General features: G+C 38.8%; 2 protein-coding genes across 2 annotated transcripts; both read right to left on the bottom strand.

The window, feature by feature from the left end:
• Nucleotides 1-329: 329 nt before the first annotated feature.
• ABH1 (ARM repeat superfamily protein) lies at nt 330-9,818 on the bottom strand. Its single transcript, XM_048092681.2, has 19 exons — nt 9,633-9,818; nt 9,373-9,432; nt 9,080-9,136; nt 8,326-8,397; nt 8,157-8,219; nt 7,816-7,992; nt 7,534-7,665; nt 7,303-7,369; nt 5,954-6,153; nt 5,189-5,259; nt 4,694-4,778; nt 4,127-4,195; nt 3,879-3,997; nt 3,178-3,316; nt 2,218-2,712; nt 1,764-2,069; nt 1,458-1,627; nt 1,232-1,343; nt 330-749 (listed from the first exon to the last, which is right to left on the bottom strand). Exons 1-19 carry the CDS (start codon nt 9,714-9,716, stop codon nt 642-644), a joined length of 2,586 nt encoding a protein of 861 aa, XP_047948638.1. The 5' UTR covers nt 9,717-9,818; the 3' UTR covers nt 330-641.
• Nucleotides 9,819-10,588: 770 nt separating this feature from the next.
• LOC125191870 (ATP-dependent zinc metalloprotease) lies at nt 10,589-14,298 on the bottom strand. Its single transcript, XM_048089298.2, has 7 exons — nt 13,800-14,298; nt 13,495-13,554; nt 13,081-13,329; nt 12,823-12,899; nt 12,171-12,247; nt 11,872-12,004; nt 10,589-11,139 (listed from the first exon to the last, which is right to left on the bottom strand). Exons 1-7 carry the CDS (start codon nt 14,230-14,232, stop codon nt 10,987-10,989), a joined length of 1,182 nt encoding a protein of 393 aa, XP_047945255.1. The 5' UTR covers nt 14,233-14,298; the 3' UTR covers nt 10,589-10,986.
• Between the last annotated feature and the right edge of the window lie 3,443 nt (nt 14,299-17,741).

Here is a 17,741-nt window from a genome sequence, read left to right as displayed (position 1 = left end):
TACGTAAGTTGTCATTTTAACTATGGTGTCATCATATATTCCCCTCCATAGGATGCATGGATGATTTCAAGTGAATAACAAGGATGAATTTTACCGAAACTACGTTAGTAGTCGTTCTTTAACTCTCGTGTGACAAAATCTCGTGTGACAAAATTAGTCTTCATTTCTTAGCTAAACTGCGAGTAACACAAAATTTATCTTGAAATTACTAACAAAGCATATACATCAAACTTTTTTTTTCTTGGCATTGATACGACTATTATTTGCTATAGATAAACCACTTATCAAAATTGACTAAACAAAAATAAATTAAAACTGAAGCTATAAACTTTAAAAATTCAGAAAAAGGTTGCATAACATTTTACAAAAGAGTAATGGGTTTGACAGATGGTATAGTATTGAACACTACAAGACATGTGTTAATTACTAGAATGTCTGGATTCGAGACACTTTCTCCCAGTCAGTTGCAAAGAAAAAAGAATAGCCCGATCTTTAATGATAAGTTAAGCTATAAATAAAGTATCATTTCTAATCAAAACTACATAAATTACCAAGACTCGTTCACATCTGCTGTCTAAAGATTGTGTTTTTGCACACCGATGAGAAAGAACAAAACTCATAATTGGAACAAAAAGAGCAAACTAAAACTCATCCAGCCGACGCAAACCATAATATACAGCTTTCCTTAGAAGAGGATGAACTTCTTGTGTCAAAACCTCGGCGTCTAATTTCTCAGCAAGCGGCCAAATCTGGGTACACAACAATAAGAAATATGAAATCACTAAAAGACACAATAGTATACGCATGAACCAAGAGCTTAGAGCAATCCTGAGATCTAAATACACCGTTGCTACACCAACATTAATTTCATTAAAACATGCTTATCTTGTTCAATATTTGCATTATGCACCGAATATAACTGAAGAAAATCCAGAAATTGATAAAAAAGAAGGAAAACAATATATAAGTATATATTGGTTAACTTTTACTGGGTTTTTATATGTTATCATCCATTGCAGTTTCATATTTGTATCTGTTGGATGGTAACTCGTCATTGCCATTTTGTGTTCAAGTAAAGTTCATATCCTTATCATATCATGTCATTATCAATTTGAAACAAAATTGACATCTCTTATAGTAATCAACTTTAGATAGCAATGACATACTTTTGAACCACGGAAAAGAATCATACAAACAGCAAAGAAAACTTGGAGAAAGTATAGGAACTTACTTCTGAAGCAAATTGACGTGTAAAGGCCTTCACATAACCCAAGGTTGATAAACACCACTGTTCCTTTTCACCAACATTATAACCATTTACAGTGCTTCCTCCGTTCAGATCACTGCAAACATGATGTTACAACAATGCACCCGAAACCAACAATGAGTAGAAGTCCAAGTTAAAATACCAAATCATGTCCACACAATAGGACCTTGGAAAGTTTAAGACAACACACCTTTTTTCAGATTTACCACCCTCTTTATCTAATTCCATTGCCGTAGTGTCTTCATTTTCAATAGCCATTTCATCTGCCTCAACAGAAGATGGGTGCAAGGAACCATCCGTATCTTGGAGCGGTTCCGCCAATACCTCAGAGAAGCTTTTATACAAACATAAAAACAATCCCTGCAGACTCCAAAGCAATTATAAATCAATTGAAGGTTGATGCTCTACATTATAGACCATAATCAAGACAATTTCCAGACATGGCATATCATGAAAATTTTAAACAATACCCTCCAACTGGATATTTACTATATACCTCAATTTCATCCACGGCTCGTGCAAGAAGGGCTTCTTTTGCTTCTAATGATTCCTGAGTAGAAAGCTCCTCCTGTTTTGTTCTTTCAACATTTGCATTCAATCGCTTCATTTTTACAGGATTTTCAGCAAGAACTGGTTCACCATCCACAAGAGTAAGAGTAAGCTTTGACTTAGCATCCTCTAATTCAGCTTGAGCTTTAGATGCAGCTTCAGCAGCCAATACAACACTCTTCTTGAGGGATGATACCTCTTTTCTTAAATCAGTAATACGATTGAATGTCTTCGTAAGAGCATTTCTCAGTATCTGTAGATGAAAAGAAGGTTAAACAGAAAAAGTAATAAAGAGATCAAGGCAACCACACCGTCTCCCTCATATATTTGATTTGCTGCATAAACTTAGAATAAAGGATGTGGTTCACAAAGGATCTCATTGTGCGTGTTAGAAGTGTTACCTCCCACAAACGATCAGAAACGTGAAACTGATCAACATTTGATGGCAAGAAAACCCATCTCACAATAGCCACATTAGATACAAGACGATATCCCATCATTCTGTCGATCGCCACAGCAGTCATTTGAGCATTGTTCTTCCAGAATGAACTCACTTCAGAAATCAGCATAACTTGCCTATCTTGATCCGGACAAATCCTTGAAATAATTTGGCCATACCTCTCCAATACAGTAATCAAATGGGTAAAACTTTTTGAACCAATATTGAGAAGGGTCTGAACAACCACCCTGAGAGTAACATCCAGACCATGAGTTGAGAGCACATGATCATCAATCCATGAAATAATTTCGCGGGTAGTCACTCGTTCTTTAACCATGCCGCTGAGTTCTGAAGAGAGGCCGCGCTCGGTTTGATCTCCATCTTCAGCACTGTATATGAAATTTGTCGTACCTTTCGGGGGAAGCAACTCCTCCAGAGCAGGGGCACTCTCTATGCTCTATACGAATGCAGATAAACACAAATTACTTGAATCAATATTGAAAACTATAGTAATATGGTCCAAATGTTGTATACTTGTATTCACATGTATTTACTAATACTAGTTTAGTTCAAAAGCATTTGGTTGTAGCAACATCAAATTTACAACAAAGATAAACATTTAAAAGTGAAGGAGTAGGATGTAAGAAACACTATCTAACTTCCACTGTGCAGATCCAGTAGCAACAAGCTAACTGATTCTGAAAGAAGCAAAGTTACACCATCACAAGAAAGACTTGTGTATCATCTGACATGCAACAAGGGGTCTGCCTAATATCTTTTGATATTATACAAATTTTTTAGAATTTCACGTGAAAACTTACACATGTTCGCAAATGATCTGTCACATAAGATTCAGTGACTAAATTCTGGAGGCTGGTAAAAAATGACAACAAGAATGTAATTTATGAAAAAACAAATTTACCTGCTTGATTTTGTCCCAATATGATAGGCGCACTTCCCTTTCCAAAACCTCCTGGACAAACACTCGCTGTGGGGCCCATTTTGGAAGGTCCAAGACGTAAGCCCATTCTTCCCATGGCCAAATGAATTGAAAATTTGATCTGAAACACACAAAAAAAGTCAGAAGAAAAGTACTCAAGACTGATGACTAAATACAAGTTTGTCCCCCTTCAATGAAAAAAATGAGCTGGGGTTCATAAAACAGCTGATTCAAGAGGACACATCTTACTGCTTAGAAACTGATATATGAACTATATACTATAGCAAACTGACACTTGGAAAAATTGAGGTGTAAAATACTAAATAAAACTAAGAAAACATTGACCGTTCCCTAAGATGTCAGAGATTTCACATTGGGGGAGCACTTAGAAACAGGCAAACAATCAATTAACCTGCCAGAATAGTTCCTGATGATGCTAACAGTAAGCAAGTGAAAGATTCAAATTGAATTCCAGTAATTAAAACATTTAGCCATTCTGGTCAAAAATATATCCATCAGTGGAATCCAGATGCTTTCAGAACCAATAAATCATGTCAATACTTGTCTATGATGCCTAATTAAAGATATCAGTGTGAGGTCCACAAGAATGTGTAAAGTAAGCAGTTGCTACAACTGTGGACTTTATAATGCGGAGATCCGAGATATTGTGAATATTAACTTACAGGTGGTGTGAAAACCAAAGGATCAGCCGAGTCCGGCACTCCATGTCTAGTTCAGAAATTTTATCAAAAAGTGATCGAACAGCCCCGGCCACAACTGCTGGGAAGGCACCAGGAAGAGCCTGGAAAAATCTTGCACTAAGAACTGAGATATCCTTGATAGCTAGTAGTATAGACTATAGTTGCAAATTATGCTTTACAAGACAAAGTTGGCTGTCATGGGCAATAGAATCAGAAGTATATAACCATACCTTGCATAGGTCCATAATGACCAATGTATAATAAATTGGCCTAAAAGGAGGTTGAGGCAGTAAGAGAATCTGCACGTAAGAGATAAACATTAAAAAGCAATACCCTATCTCGTTGGAAAGTTGATATTGGTTAAGGTAAGGCACACTCCACCAAACCCTACCCAACCCCTACCTAAAATTACTGCTAGTAATTAGTAAAAGGTATTTTCCAACTGTTTCCATTACTTACAGAGCTATTACAAATTTACAAAAAAAAATTGTACTCTTCTCAGGAGTGATGGCAATTGAAGTTAACACCAAGACAATCTTCAATTTAATACCAAATCTAAGAGACTCCAGCTTAAGCTTTCTAATATTTGAGACCAAAAAAAGAAAATGACAGCGCCTGAACTCCCAAAAAACATGATCTGCAGCCATATGATTATATAAACATAGCTATAACTCAAAACCCAATGTTTACAAATTTCCAACCAGGTTTGGCAGGAATAAATTATGGCCTAATTTCAAACATCAAATTCAACATAGAGCAACCCAAAGTAAATAAAATGATGCACCATTAATTTGTACCTGAGAGAATATTGTCTCAGCCATAAGGTACTCGTACCGGAAGGGAACGGGCAGGCCAACCATGGATGAAGCACACTCCTTTCGACTAGCTTTGCAGAAACAAGGAAAGAAATTAAAATAAAAGAATAAGGATACTTGAACAATCACGTCTGAGTAGTGAGTACAATGAATAGAAGTGTTCGGCCAGAAATATTTCTCTGTTGTTTTTCTAACACTACTACATAAGTTAGATGAAATCAAAAGAATATATGACCTACTCTCTATCTTCTATATACTGACAAACTTATTATCATAGAACATGCTCCTAGCTTCCGTAACAAACACAGATAGTTCAAAGTCATTATACTGACTTCCAGAACTGCAGAAAAATGAAGGTATTTTCCAAATACATGTGTTGGATGTGATCCTACCAAGTCTCCATCCTAATTTGCTAAATTAGTACTCAACAGTACAATTACAAATAATATACACAACGAGTTCAAACAGGCTACTAACCATCCATTTAAAAAATACAGAACATCCAGTAAATACTCTTCCACGACAAAACGATCTATCGGTTGCAAGTCCTGCAAAGAAAACGAACACAAGGGTACAAACCGCTAATAAGGTAACAGGGATGAAAAAAGAATTATATGCAACTGATCGGCATCTAGGAAGTAAATACAACTCAAGAATCAAGTTCTCATTCTATTTTGAAAACAACGCTATAAACAGACATGTTTTATGCTCATAAATACATATGCCGTTCAAAAATTTACTTATCATTCTACAACGAAAATAGATTGTAGAGACCAAGAATTACATTTAGCATCAGGTACTAACATCATGATATTGTCAATTTACCATTAAAAGGGAAAAGAGAAAATGAATAATATAAGTCCAAATGACGGAAACTCGGCTATAGGAGATAAGGTATTTAAACTCATCATTTAACAGTTACTATGTTGAAGTTTCCTGAAATTCAGTTTTCTAAACCATATTTCATGATTAAGCTAAGTGTGCTAAATTCTTCTGCATTTGGTGAAGGTTTTAGCCCAAGAAGAAGGGGATGTTGATTATTAAAGAAAAGGGGGTCCTCTTCAAGCTAAAAAAATGACCTTCAAAAAGAATAAATCAAATCTTAAAGGGTAGCATGACGTAGAAAATTCAATGGATATATAGAGAAACTATATCAACCACAGTATAATGCATGCACAAAAAAAGGATAACACGTGCAAATAGGTGGGCCATTCAAATGTCAGTATAGTCCAGTAAAATTACCTCAAATTTACTAGCAGGAAAGATATTAAGTCTCCTAATGCGCTGAGGATACTTCAATTCAGCTTCATGCTTTTGTTTTCCATATGTGATGCTCGTAGCTGAAGCCGGAGGTTCCGGAAGCTCAGGGCAGTTCAAGGAACCAAAGTCATGAGATTTCCCAGCTACTAGTTGTGGTTCAAATGGAAGATGCGGTCTAGGAACTAAAAAGGAATATCATTCAGAAAATAATCTGTGTGTATGCACGCACTCAATCTTAAGAAATTGTATGGTTTAAGGCTAACTATATAATGCTCAACAGATCAAACATGTGCAAACAAACCAAAGCCACAGTCATGCTTGAAGAACAATTTGAATTGAAGCTCATTTGCTTCTTAGATTTCAGTGCTTCCTCATAGACACTATCACATGAATCTACTCTACACAACTATCAATAATCCAAGAATGAAAATGAAGGTTATATAGTACTCCCTCCGTCCCAGTATAAGAGTCTTGTTTTGCCATTTCCGTCCGTCCCAGTTTAAGAGTCCCATTTAGAATTTACCATATTTGGACATAAAATTTAACCTCATTGTTGATGAAATTTACTCTCAAATGCCATTACTTTCATAAAAATAAAACAAAACAAAATCCAAAACATACAAAGAGTCAAAAGGGTCCGACTTTCCACTACCTCACTTCAATTATTACATACTCCAACAACCACTACCTCACTTCAACTATTACACACTCCAACAATTTCTTAAAACCCGTGCCCTAACTAAATTGCACTCCTAAACTGGGCCGGAGGGAGTATAATAGTTGCTTAGTAGAAGCATATACAACCAAAGGAAAGCCACGCCAGCATGCCTAACAGAACTTAAATTGAAGTCCACAGTGTCACTTGCTACTTATATTTCAGTTACTGTTGGTGCTTCCTGATGGACACAAGAAAACCTTACATTTTGCAAAATAAGTTGTCTGGTGTTCATATATACATTGAAAATGTTGACTATATGAATGTTGAGATCTTTGATTCTTTAAATGGGATTGTCCTTGCAATTTAAATTCCACTTACAAAAGATCAAGTAAACCAGGTTGAAAGACACAACATACTATCAATCTCAACTTATTAATGAACCAAAGGAGAAATGGATAATTCATGGTTGTACAAATGGAAGAAAGTCACTTATATTAAATGCTCTAAATATGTGAAGATGTTCTATCAACTATCAAGATCAGACATAGGTTGCCAAAACAAATAAGTATATCTGAGTACAGATATAAAATTGATGTATCATGTGTGCATCCCAAATAGAGCACAGCAAGAAGCATGATGAAATAAAGAAAACAATTAGATTCAGAAACAGTACCACTATCCAGCTTCCAGGCCTTGCTAGAGAGATCCTGAATCCGGCTCCAAAGATCCTCCAGGAAATCCTAAAAGACACTCAGATTAACAACTGGAAACTCAACGGTGCGTAATATAAAGGGTGCCCACATCCTCCTTCACATATCTTATAGGTTACGTGCAAAATTCAAAGAAAGAGAAAGAGCACATGAATACATCATGTTGATACAAAACAAAGAGATAGGTGGCATACTTTTCCACCATCATCCTGACTTCTATCTTCAATATGCTCAAAAGCAGAGCAGCCAGCATCAGAAACATGCCGTCTTATACTCATGTAGGCTTGTATCCCTACCATGACCCTGTCGATCTCCTCAGGGACTTGCTGGCAATAAAAAAAAACTTGTATGATCATCTCGAAAAGGTCAGCCAAACTAGGGCACCTTAGCCCTGTATTATTTTTATCATTTTCACTAAATAATTGAAACCAAATAACCAGAGAATCATCATCAAGTGGAACAAAAGTTAAAGTTACCTCAACAAGTTCTGCTCCACCCCAAGGGAGACAAGACAAGATACAAATTATATAGAAGTCCGCACAAGCTTGGCACGAGGGATTTCCCTTGTCTTCATCTACAGTAGTAGCAGCTGAAGACAGCAGTGTTTCAAACAAAACAACTAAGGAACTCGGTTGGAGAACTTTGCTGCACATCTGTACAACGGATCAGTTCATAATCACAATAGCATAAACTTCATAATTACATGAAATGCAGAGACATGTGTCTTTTAAACAAAGTGTGGAAGTGAGTCTTTTCATTAGCTTCTTAGTCAGCAACAGATAAGTGAGGATCAAAGAATTTTACGACTAACACATACCAAGGCAGTCAAAAAGCGCATGAGTATGCGGATCCTGTTACAACTTCCACTATCTAAAGCGGCCTGCCAGAAAACAATGATGATATATCAGTATATAGTAAAGAACAATCAACAGATTTTTGTCTAAGTCAACATGTCTTATAAATGTAGTCTATAATTTGGTTGTTACCTGTAAATTTCCATGTGTGTCCTCCAAAATTCTCTTGATGGAATCTTCATCTTCCAAATTTACCAGACCAACCTACAATAGTAGGAGAATCTATATATAAGTATACTGAAAAGGTTCTTATCAATGAGAAAGATCACAAAAACATTATGCTACGTCCAGACAAAGCGCATATTCACTCAGATTCAGTAACATACTACAGCGTACAGTCTAATGAGAATGAGAATTCAGAAATAACCTAGGAATCCCTATGGAGAGTCAGGTAAGCGCATATTTCAAATTTTAGAATACAATAAATAGCTTCTGGAAAAGAAATGTGTGGCAGACAGTGATCCTGATTTTCATTGAATATCTGTTGTTCAGCTATATGGTGTAATGGTGGATTGCTATCTTATTCTATTAAAGGGTACAAAACATAGATACAACGTTGAAGCCATATGAAATGGTTTCAAGAATATGCATCATCATGGTTTCCTTGAAATATAGTTGAAATAGATTACTTAAGGTCATCAAAGAAATTTGACTTAACCATAATAAGTACTCCATTTATCATGAAAAGAGAAAACAGTTGATAGATTCTTGAATCCATCCATCCATTCAATTTTCTAGTTGAGCATCACAGAGATAACTTCAAGCATCCATGTTCCAAAAAAGTAAAATTGATATATGCAGACTATTGACAAGTGTATATTACTAGTACTTATCAAAATAATACACGTATAAGACAATGAATAGGTAAACAGAACTTCAATCATACCAGTGTCCCATAGAGAGGTATCTTGTGAGGCAACTGTTCTGCACACTGGAGAAGGAACTGCCACAATACCATAAAAAAGCAAGAAGCTTGAGCATTCAGAATAATAAAAGGTAAACATGATATCTAAGCATGCTAGATTACTAGTACTTGATAACTTAGCAAAATTTCATCAAGACCCTTTCTTCCACTAACTTAGTTTAAAATTCAAAACCAAACTCCCTAGACCCAAAAGTATTTACACATAGTCAAAGGGAAAGAACATTGAGCAATAGGAATGGAAGCAAGCTCCTTACAGATAAAATTTCATCTTGGGAATGCGGCAGCTCACGGCGAACCACACCAAAGCAAGTTTCCTGTGGGGAAATATATGAAGATGAGCAAGTAGCAATTCTCGGCGAGATATATTAAAATTTTGAGAACTGGAGCATTGATGTAAATGCAAGTGTTGGCAGGCAACGAATAGCATAGTTCTAGGGTTACACCCCTGCAGACATTAAAAATTGAGCCAAAAAAAAAACAAAATTAGGGTTTAAGAGAAGAAATAAAGACTGACGAGTTGGTCTCTGTAATCGGTATTCCCGCCGTATTCAGCGCATTTCTCTCCGAGTCGAAGCACCAGGCTTCTCCAACTACTCATTCCGGCGGCGGAAGAAGGTCGGAAGAAAAGACGGTGGCGCGAGCTCAGTGGAGCTGGAGAAGGGTTTTTTTAAAGTTAGCGCAACGTTAAATTATATGGAGCGGTCGATATATTTGGGTACAGATTGAGCGTGCGATTTAGACATATTTTGTATTGTGAGAATAATTTGGACACCATTAAAAGATTAATGAAATTAAAGTATATAAATAATGAATTTAAGGTAGTACTATAAAATAGTATCAAAATATTAATAAGATAAGTATAATTGTTCCTATAATTATACCGGCGAACAAATTATATATTCAAAATAGTATATTTTAATTTTTAAAATAGTGAAATTGAACACGTTAAAAGGAATGGGAGGAATTGTGTAGATTTTGCAACTCATCCAAATCAACTTCCATTGAGAAAAAAATGTTGTTATAGTATTTTGTACTATCTGATAAAAATGTAAAAAATTTGTAGTAAGAGTTTATGGTACTAATTTAATTTATCATATACACGTATTTTTTGAAAAAAAATTACTCTTGATTTTTTTTAAAATAAGCAAATCAACATAAATTTACTCAGACTCGTGGCCTTTGGTCCGAACATTAATCAATCTACCAAGAGGCCAACACTTACACACTTCCTTTTAACTGTTACTAGTAATAACTAGTGAGGTACTATATTAATTCAGTTTTTTCTACCAGACTACTACAATGCACTAGGAGGTTCATGCCATGGGTACAATTCAATTAGACCTGCTTATTCGGCCGGTTCCGGTTCTAACCGAAACGGTTGACCGGTTATGCAATCATCAATTTAATTTGCTCAATAAACTAAGAGACAATAACTATAGAGGGTCATAGTAATTCAAGACGTGTGAAACAGATTCCAAATACCAAAAAAGTTTATAAACAATAAGACCAACTTACAAAAAATATCTATCATCTCTGATTGCAAGAAATTAAGCCAAAGCAAACTACTGTTTGTTGCACCGATCTCTTTTACCCTGTATTCATCACTCTGCCTTATTTACAGCATTGCTCCTATTCCCACCGAAACAATCTTCTGCAATGAAATGCTTCAAGTGGAAGCTCTTGAAACCCCCGGAGCAGTAGAGTTGTTGAAGAACCCACACCAGAACCATATGCTGCCATGGTGTGTGGTGTCAGTACAGAATGTCTATGAACTCATGGAGCCGAAACAGATTGTGCTTCTACTGCATTTTCTTCCATCTGGTGTACTTCAACAGGCCAACGGCACAAGCGATACACATGGATTTCATCTACGTGGAAGACATAGCCTCTTCAATTCTCCTTATAACTAGACTCAGTTCACCTCCACTTTCCAAAGCTATGAAAGCTGCTCTATGGGCAGCTTTATGCAACTTGAGCAGATTGTAGGATTGCAGCACAGACCAACGGGCTTGATTTGACATCTGCGAACCACATTGATGTAATACATTATTCTGAAAGCCAATATTCTTATTAGTAACTGCATTTAAATTGGTAAAGAATCTAGAGTTTAAATGAAGTACTGAGATAGCTACTTGGCATTAGGCTGCTCTATTATGTGTCTTACCGAAAAATCCACCCACATATTTGAGTAACCACTAATGCTTATCAAAAACCCAAGTTCCGTTCTAGCAAAGACTCATCAACAATAGGCATCTAATTTTGTATCAGTTTCACAGTAGCATGGACACTCATAACCTATACCGATTTTTAATTGCTCATTTTAGAGTTCCGTATTTTTGCAAATCACTAAGCTGAGTCTGCAGACAAAGCTGGTGGATGATAGCATTTGCAGACACAGCACTTGGCCATCCTCTTCTCCCACATTGATCGGTATACTAATATACTGAGCTCCAACTATAACTAAAATAGATATTTTTATCTCAGCCCAAAACTGCAGCCCCAATTCTACTTACACCTACATAGGAATATAGGATGGTGATAGTGCCCTGTCAATGAGCTCAAATATAAACCTGAGATTATTGGTCATTGAAGCTACGACTATGTACACGGATGAATGAGGATCAATTAAACCGTAAGACAAGAATTCTTGGTGCCAACATTCATCGCTTGACGGGGAGATTTAATTCTCAATGCTCGAGCTAAGTGAATTACTCTGACTACACAAAAACAGACATTTTTTAGAAAAGGAAGACCTGTGCAATGGTGAATGGGGGTTCTAGAAGCCCACAGATACTCCTGAAGAGGTTCTCGTCATTTTCTCCACCCTCAGCCTCTCCATATATGAGAGCTTCAGCTGCAATCCCAGCAAAAAGCACCATGCAGTACCTAAACATGTCAAACTTAGATTTTGATAAAAACTTACAACCCAGAAGACACTTTCAACATCACAATTTACACCCATATTACGACGTACACATTTTTTCCCAACCAACCTATATTGAATGCATAAAGCATTATAAGAGTCTCTATTACTGAATTTATCACCACCAACCTGTCAAAGGCGGACCCACTGAGACGGCCCTCAGAAAGCTCATGTTGAAGTTTCTCATCCCAAAACTGTGTACCTGCCTGCAAGAGATCATAATGAAAGCGTAAAATATGTTCATGGAGAAGCTTCATAGAGAAACAAGGTTTTGGTAATTGTCTGAAGTCAAAAGGAGGAATAAAAACAACAGAATGTATTGGAAGTTAAACAATGGTGAGGAATATATAGAAATCTGAGATGTAAATTAGCAACAGGACAATGCTCTATCACCATGGATGACCGAGTTGGGAGAAACAGTCGGGCGTCTGCCCCTATATGTTTTTGAAGTTCAAGACTGAAAGATGGGCAAAGAAATAGAGTCCAGATTATCCAGTACAAAAGATGAACGGTGAATCAACAGACACACCAGAGAATAAGGTTTGCATCACTAGTCACTCTGTTTGGAAAAATTTAATTAAATTCCAAATTTCTCAGACAATAAACTGAACATCAACATTTATTCTCATAATTATTGAATTCTTTAAAGCACGGCCACTCTGAAATTATGGTTAGAGACCAAGAAGCTATGGAGGATTAAGCTCAGATAAGTGATATGCTAATAACCGATCCATCACTTTTGACCCAGGATAATGAAGTATTTATGCCAGTATCAAAGTACCTGCCCTTGAATGCCCATTTGCATTGCTCTGATAGGATCTAAAATTACACCACGTATTGGACACCCCATTAGATATGCTGCAAATTCACATAGCTACAGCATTATTGTAACAGATAAAGTAAATCCAAACGCCAGGCTGAGGCTTTTTCATCCAGGCAGAGTAGAGTAGTAGGAAAAAAAATATAGGCATGCATAATTAACCATGGATATAGTGTGCTATTGCAGAAGGAGAAACCATATTTTACTAGGATGGCTTACCCACGAGAAGGTGACCAGCTTCGTGAACTAAGATGCGGCGCCTATATGGAGGCCAATAACTAGAGATTTGAGCTAAGCATGCACCACCAAGAAGAATAGCATCTAGCATAGACAATGCTAAAATTGCTACTAGGTTCGGCCGGATGTCTATTCCTTGATTTATCAGTATAGATGTTCCAGCAAGTACAGCTATTAAAACAACACTAGAGCTCCCAGAAACTCCCCACTTTTTGGGAGAGAGCTTTGACACTAGTACAGCAACAGAAATGTAAGAGAAATTATTGATCATATATGAATAAAAATTGCAACCAAAATATTTTTTATAGCTTCGAGTTGAAACATAGCAAGATATGTTATACTACTGCATATTTTGATGTATTAATAAAGAAAGTACTTACTTAGATGATCGTATACCTTCTAAGCCAGTGGAAGACTTCAACACAGATGGTGTAACTTCTCTTGATTCCCCTAAAACTGCATCGGAGCACGAATACAACATCATTCATACACCTAAAACCTCAATTTGTATTTGAGTAGTCTATCCATTTGCAAAATGACAGGCAATGTGCTAAAGATGTTCCTTGTTTTTCTACTAATTCCATCCCTTATTGTTTCAATTATTTATCCCCTTCCCCTTTTTCCCATCCTTTCACACGTTCTCCTCCACATTCACCGATACAGTATAAAACATCGAAATCAAACTAACAGGTGTGAATTACCTATGTTCCGATACTTCCCGAAATTGGCCAACAGTCCTCGATCCTTTAGAAAACCGTAGGCGGTGCCGACAAGCCGCATATCATCGGCGTTCAGGCACGTGTTCAGCACCTGAAAATCCCGCTCAATTTCAAACAAGCGTAACTCCTCATTCGACTGAGGAATCGACTCAATTGAAGAGGTCTGAAGCTCGTCTTTGAGCCTGAGGAAGCGAAGCGCTCCTGCGAGGTCCTTCTTCTTCACCGCTTCCTCGTAGTCCTGCCACTCCCCAACCGCTCTGATTCTGGCGCGGCGTCCGTGGATCCTTCTGCGCAGGAATCGTGTGTGGAAAATGAATGGAGACGGTCGGCATAGCAACGGTGGGGGTGCGACGGAGAGCAGAAAAACTGGTGATGGTTTCGCCATTGGAGAGTAGAGTGGTTTGGTTGAGAACATGGATTCCTGAATTGATCTGCGTTTGGGCTTTGTTTTGGTGTTGGGAGTTGGTAAGATTAAATGGGCTCGATTTAGGAACTAGACTCTGTTACTACTTTTTAGAGCATCTCAGTGGGGACGGACTTCCCATAGCCTTCCCGACGGACTTCCCAAAAACACCTTCTGCCACGTCATAAGGACCTCTCACAGCACTGCCACGTCATAAGGACTTCTCAGTGACGGACATCCCATAGCCTTCCCGCGCGGACTTCCCGCAATAAAAAAAATCACAAATTCACCAAATTAATCAATTTACGGAATTAATAAACAATATACGGTATTAAAATCTCAGTCCCCGTCATCAGCCTCGTCCTCCCCATCGCCGGTGGTGCTGTCAACATCGGGCAGGGGTGGCAGCCTCAGATTTCTCCTCATAGTATCGATCTCATCCTTCAACATCCTTGTACATGGGATCCGTCCCTGCATACCACTTCTCCGTTGTTTCGATCATGAACTGCGAGATTGCTCAGCTAGGGAGTGATCTGCGAAGGAGCTTCCGAGTGGACCTCTTGCGAGGCGCTGGAACTTCCCCTAGCCATCCGCAGCACGGCCTTTTGCCCAATCGGGCGACGGCAGCGGGAAGACGATTGAGGTGTCGGGAACTCTGCCTCGGCTTCGGGGAGTTTGTGGGAACCGGCACTGCTGCTGTACTCGCCAGAGGCATTGATCTTCGTCCACTTCGGCCACCCAGCTTCAACACCCGCCATAAACTTGGGGGAATTCTCCACCTCAAGATAAACCTCCTAATATTTGAACTCCTCGAACCCCTTCTCACTGTCGGGGAACTGCTAGTGGGACAGAAGCTTCACATCTTCGGAGGTCATGCCACTGGTTGCCGACCGGATGTTCTTTTGGTAAAGGCTGGAAAATCGGCTGAGTTGCTTCTTCAGCCGCTCCCATTGTTTCCGGCATTGCTCTACATCGTGAGGCTTCCCGTCGGCCGGTTTCCATTCGAGGTAGCTTTGGCTAATGCGGTACCACATTCTGTCGATGACCTGGTTGAACAAGACGTATGGATCCTTGACTACATTGATCCATGCCTTTGCCAGCGCGACGCACTCCTGAATGCTCCAGACGGTCCTCTTTCTCCTGCCGCCTTCCTCCTCCCCCGCCCCACCATCGATCGCTGCACGCGAGCTAGTGGCCTTGCTCTTCCCCGCACTTCGCGTCCTCGCCGGTGGAGCTGCTAGCTGCGTGGCTGGCAACGTCCGCGGAGATATCCCCAAATCCTCAAAAGAGAACAACTCGGAGTCAAGGAACTGAGTCTCCAGGGCAGTACGAGTCTCCAGCGAAATACGTTGGGGAGAATCACTGCACAATAAATCCATATAGGGACGATAGACACTGTCCCCATGTGGTTGGGGGACAGTGGATCCCTGTTGCAGCTGGGGCATCATCCTCCCCGGTTGCATTTGGGGCATCATCCCCGGCGTTTGTTGCATTTGGGGCAGCATCCGCGACATCTGTTGCATTTGGGGCATCTGTTGCATCTGGGGCAGCATCCCCAACGTTTGTTGCAGTTGGGGCATCATAACATCTGTTGCATCTGGGGCATCTGTTGCATTTGGGGCATCATCATCCCGGACATATTGTAGTACCCGGACATCATCCCGGGCATATTGTAGTACCTAGGCATCATCCCCCCCATTTGGGGTTGTTGCATCACCGTCGACATTCCGGGCATCGTCCCGGACATCGGTGCACTTCCGCTGGCATTTCCCCCAATTCGAGATGGAATACACGGCGAGTGAATATTCTGCGTTTGTGACTCGCTCGTGACGGGGGAATCACTATCGTAATGCGACATATTTCGTCAGAAGAAATGAATATAGAGAGAGATAGAAACTTGTTAACACAAGTGGTGCGAATGAAATGAAGTTTAACGAACCGTATATCTAGAGTTTGAAAAAAAAAACTCCCTCCATCCCGCGTTACTTGCACTATTTTCCTTTCTGGGCGTCCCAAGTAATTTGCACTCTTTTCATTTTTAGTAAAAAATAGAATTTTCCTTGTTACACTTAATTAAAGCTAATTTAATGATATTTATTAATTAACCACCAACCCCACCACCCCCAATTCATTTGTAATGCATGTTTCTCTCTCTTTGCAACTATCTCTCTCTCTGTAAATCCTAAAAAAAAAACTCTCTCTCTTGAAACCCTAGATCAATTCCGCCTCCACTCTTCTCTATCTGCGGTCTTCCAACCTCACTCCCCGTCTACGCGATCTTCCATCCGCGATTAATCCATGGCAGTCTCAAACCCCAACCTCACTCCCCATCGACAATCTGCCTATATCAATTCCGCCTCTATCTTCTCCATCCGCGATCTCCCAACCTCACTCCCCGTCTAGGCGATCTTCCATCCACGATTAATCTATGGCAGTCTCAAACCCCAACCTCACTCCCCATCGACAATCTGCCTATATCAATTCCGCCTCCATCTTCTCCATCCGCGATCTTCCAACCTCACTCCCCGTCTAGGCGATCTTCCATCCGCGATTAATGCACGGCGGTCTCGAACCCCAACCTCACTCCTCGTCGACGATCTGCCAAATAGTGGGTGGGTTAACCCACGTCGCTCCCGACCCACGACGACTAGACCAGTCCTGTATACGAGAGGTTTGAAACCGTGTGGTTTGCAGGTGGTAGAGATAAACGCCGATATGGCGAATTTGGTGAAATTAAGGCTGCATTTGATGGAGAGAAATGACGGTCTCAGAAAGCATATCAGACAACGAGCACAATTGTTCCATATCTGATCTCTCCTCTGTTTACTCATGTGATGAGGACTTCAATCCCTCTGATTATCAATAAAATACACAATCTTTGGTGAGGTGTTTCTAATTTATGCTAAATTATTTTTTCTGCTTCTATGATTTGATAAATTGTTCATTGTGTTGGTGAGTTAATATTGTTGGCTATATTGCTGATTTTGTTTGACTTTGGTGAATTGTTCGTTGTCTTGGTGAGTTAATATTGTTGGCTATATTGCTGGTTTTTGTTGACTTTGGTGAATTGTTCATTGTGTTGGTGAGTTAATATCGTTGGCTATAATGTTGGTGGTTGTTGGCTGTAATGTTGATTTTTGTTGGCTGTGGAGCTAGCATTTTGATGGTTGATTGTGCGTTTCATTAGGCAATATAAACAATTTGAACATTAATTAGGCAGATCATATATACATATGCTTCATTATAACAATATGCTTTATTATAAAAACTATGCATCTTTACTTAAATATGCATAATTACAAAAATATGCATATTTTACACCGTAGATGCATCATTACATAAATATGCATCTTTACTTAAATATGCATAATTACAAAAATATGCATATTTTACACCAAAGATGCATCATTGCATAAATATACATCCTTACAAAAATACTATGCATCTTTACTTAAATATGCATAATTACAAAAATATGCATATTTTACACCAATGATGCATCATTACATAAATATGCATCC

The sequence above is a fragment of the Salvia hispanica genome, chromosome 4, assembly GCF_029641045.1.
Source record: "Salvia hispanica isolate PSC_SH4W2 chromosome 4, Shi_PSC_v1, whole genome shotgun sequence".
In the NCBI taxonomy this organism is placed as follows: domain Eukaryota; kingdom Viridiplantae; phylum Streptophyta; class Magnoliopsida; order Lamiales; family Lamiaceae; genus Salvia; species Salvia hispanica.
The sequence above is the reverse complement of the archived record's forward strand: the minus strand, read 5'-3'. Positions and strand labels throughout refer to the sequence as shown.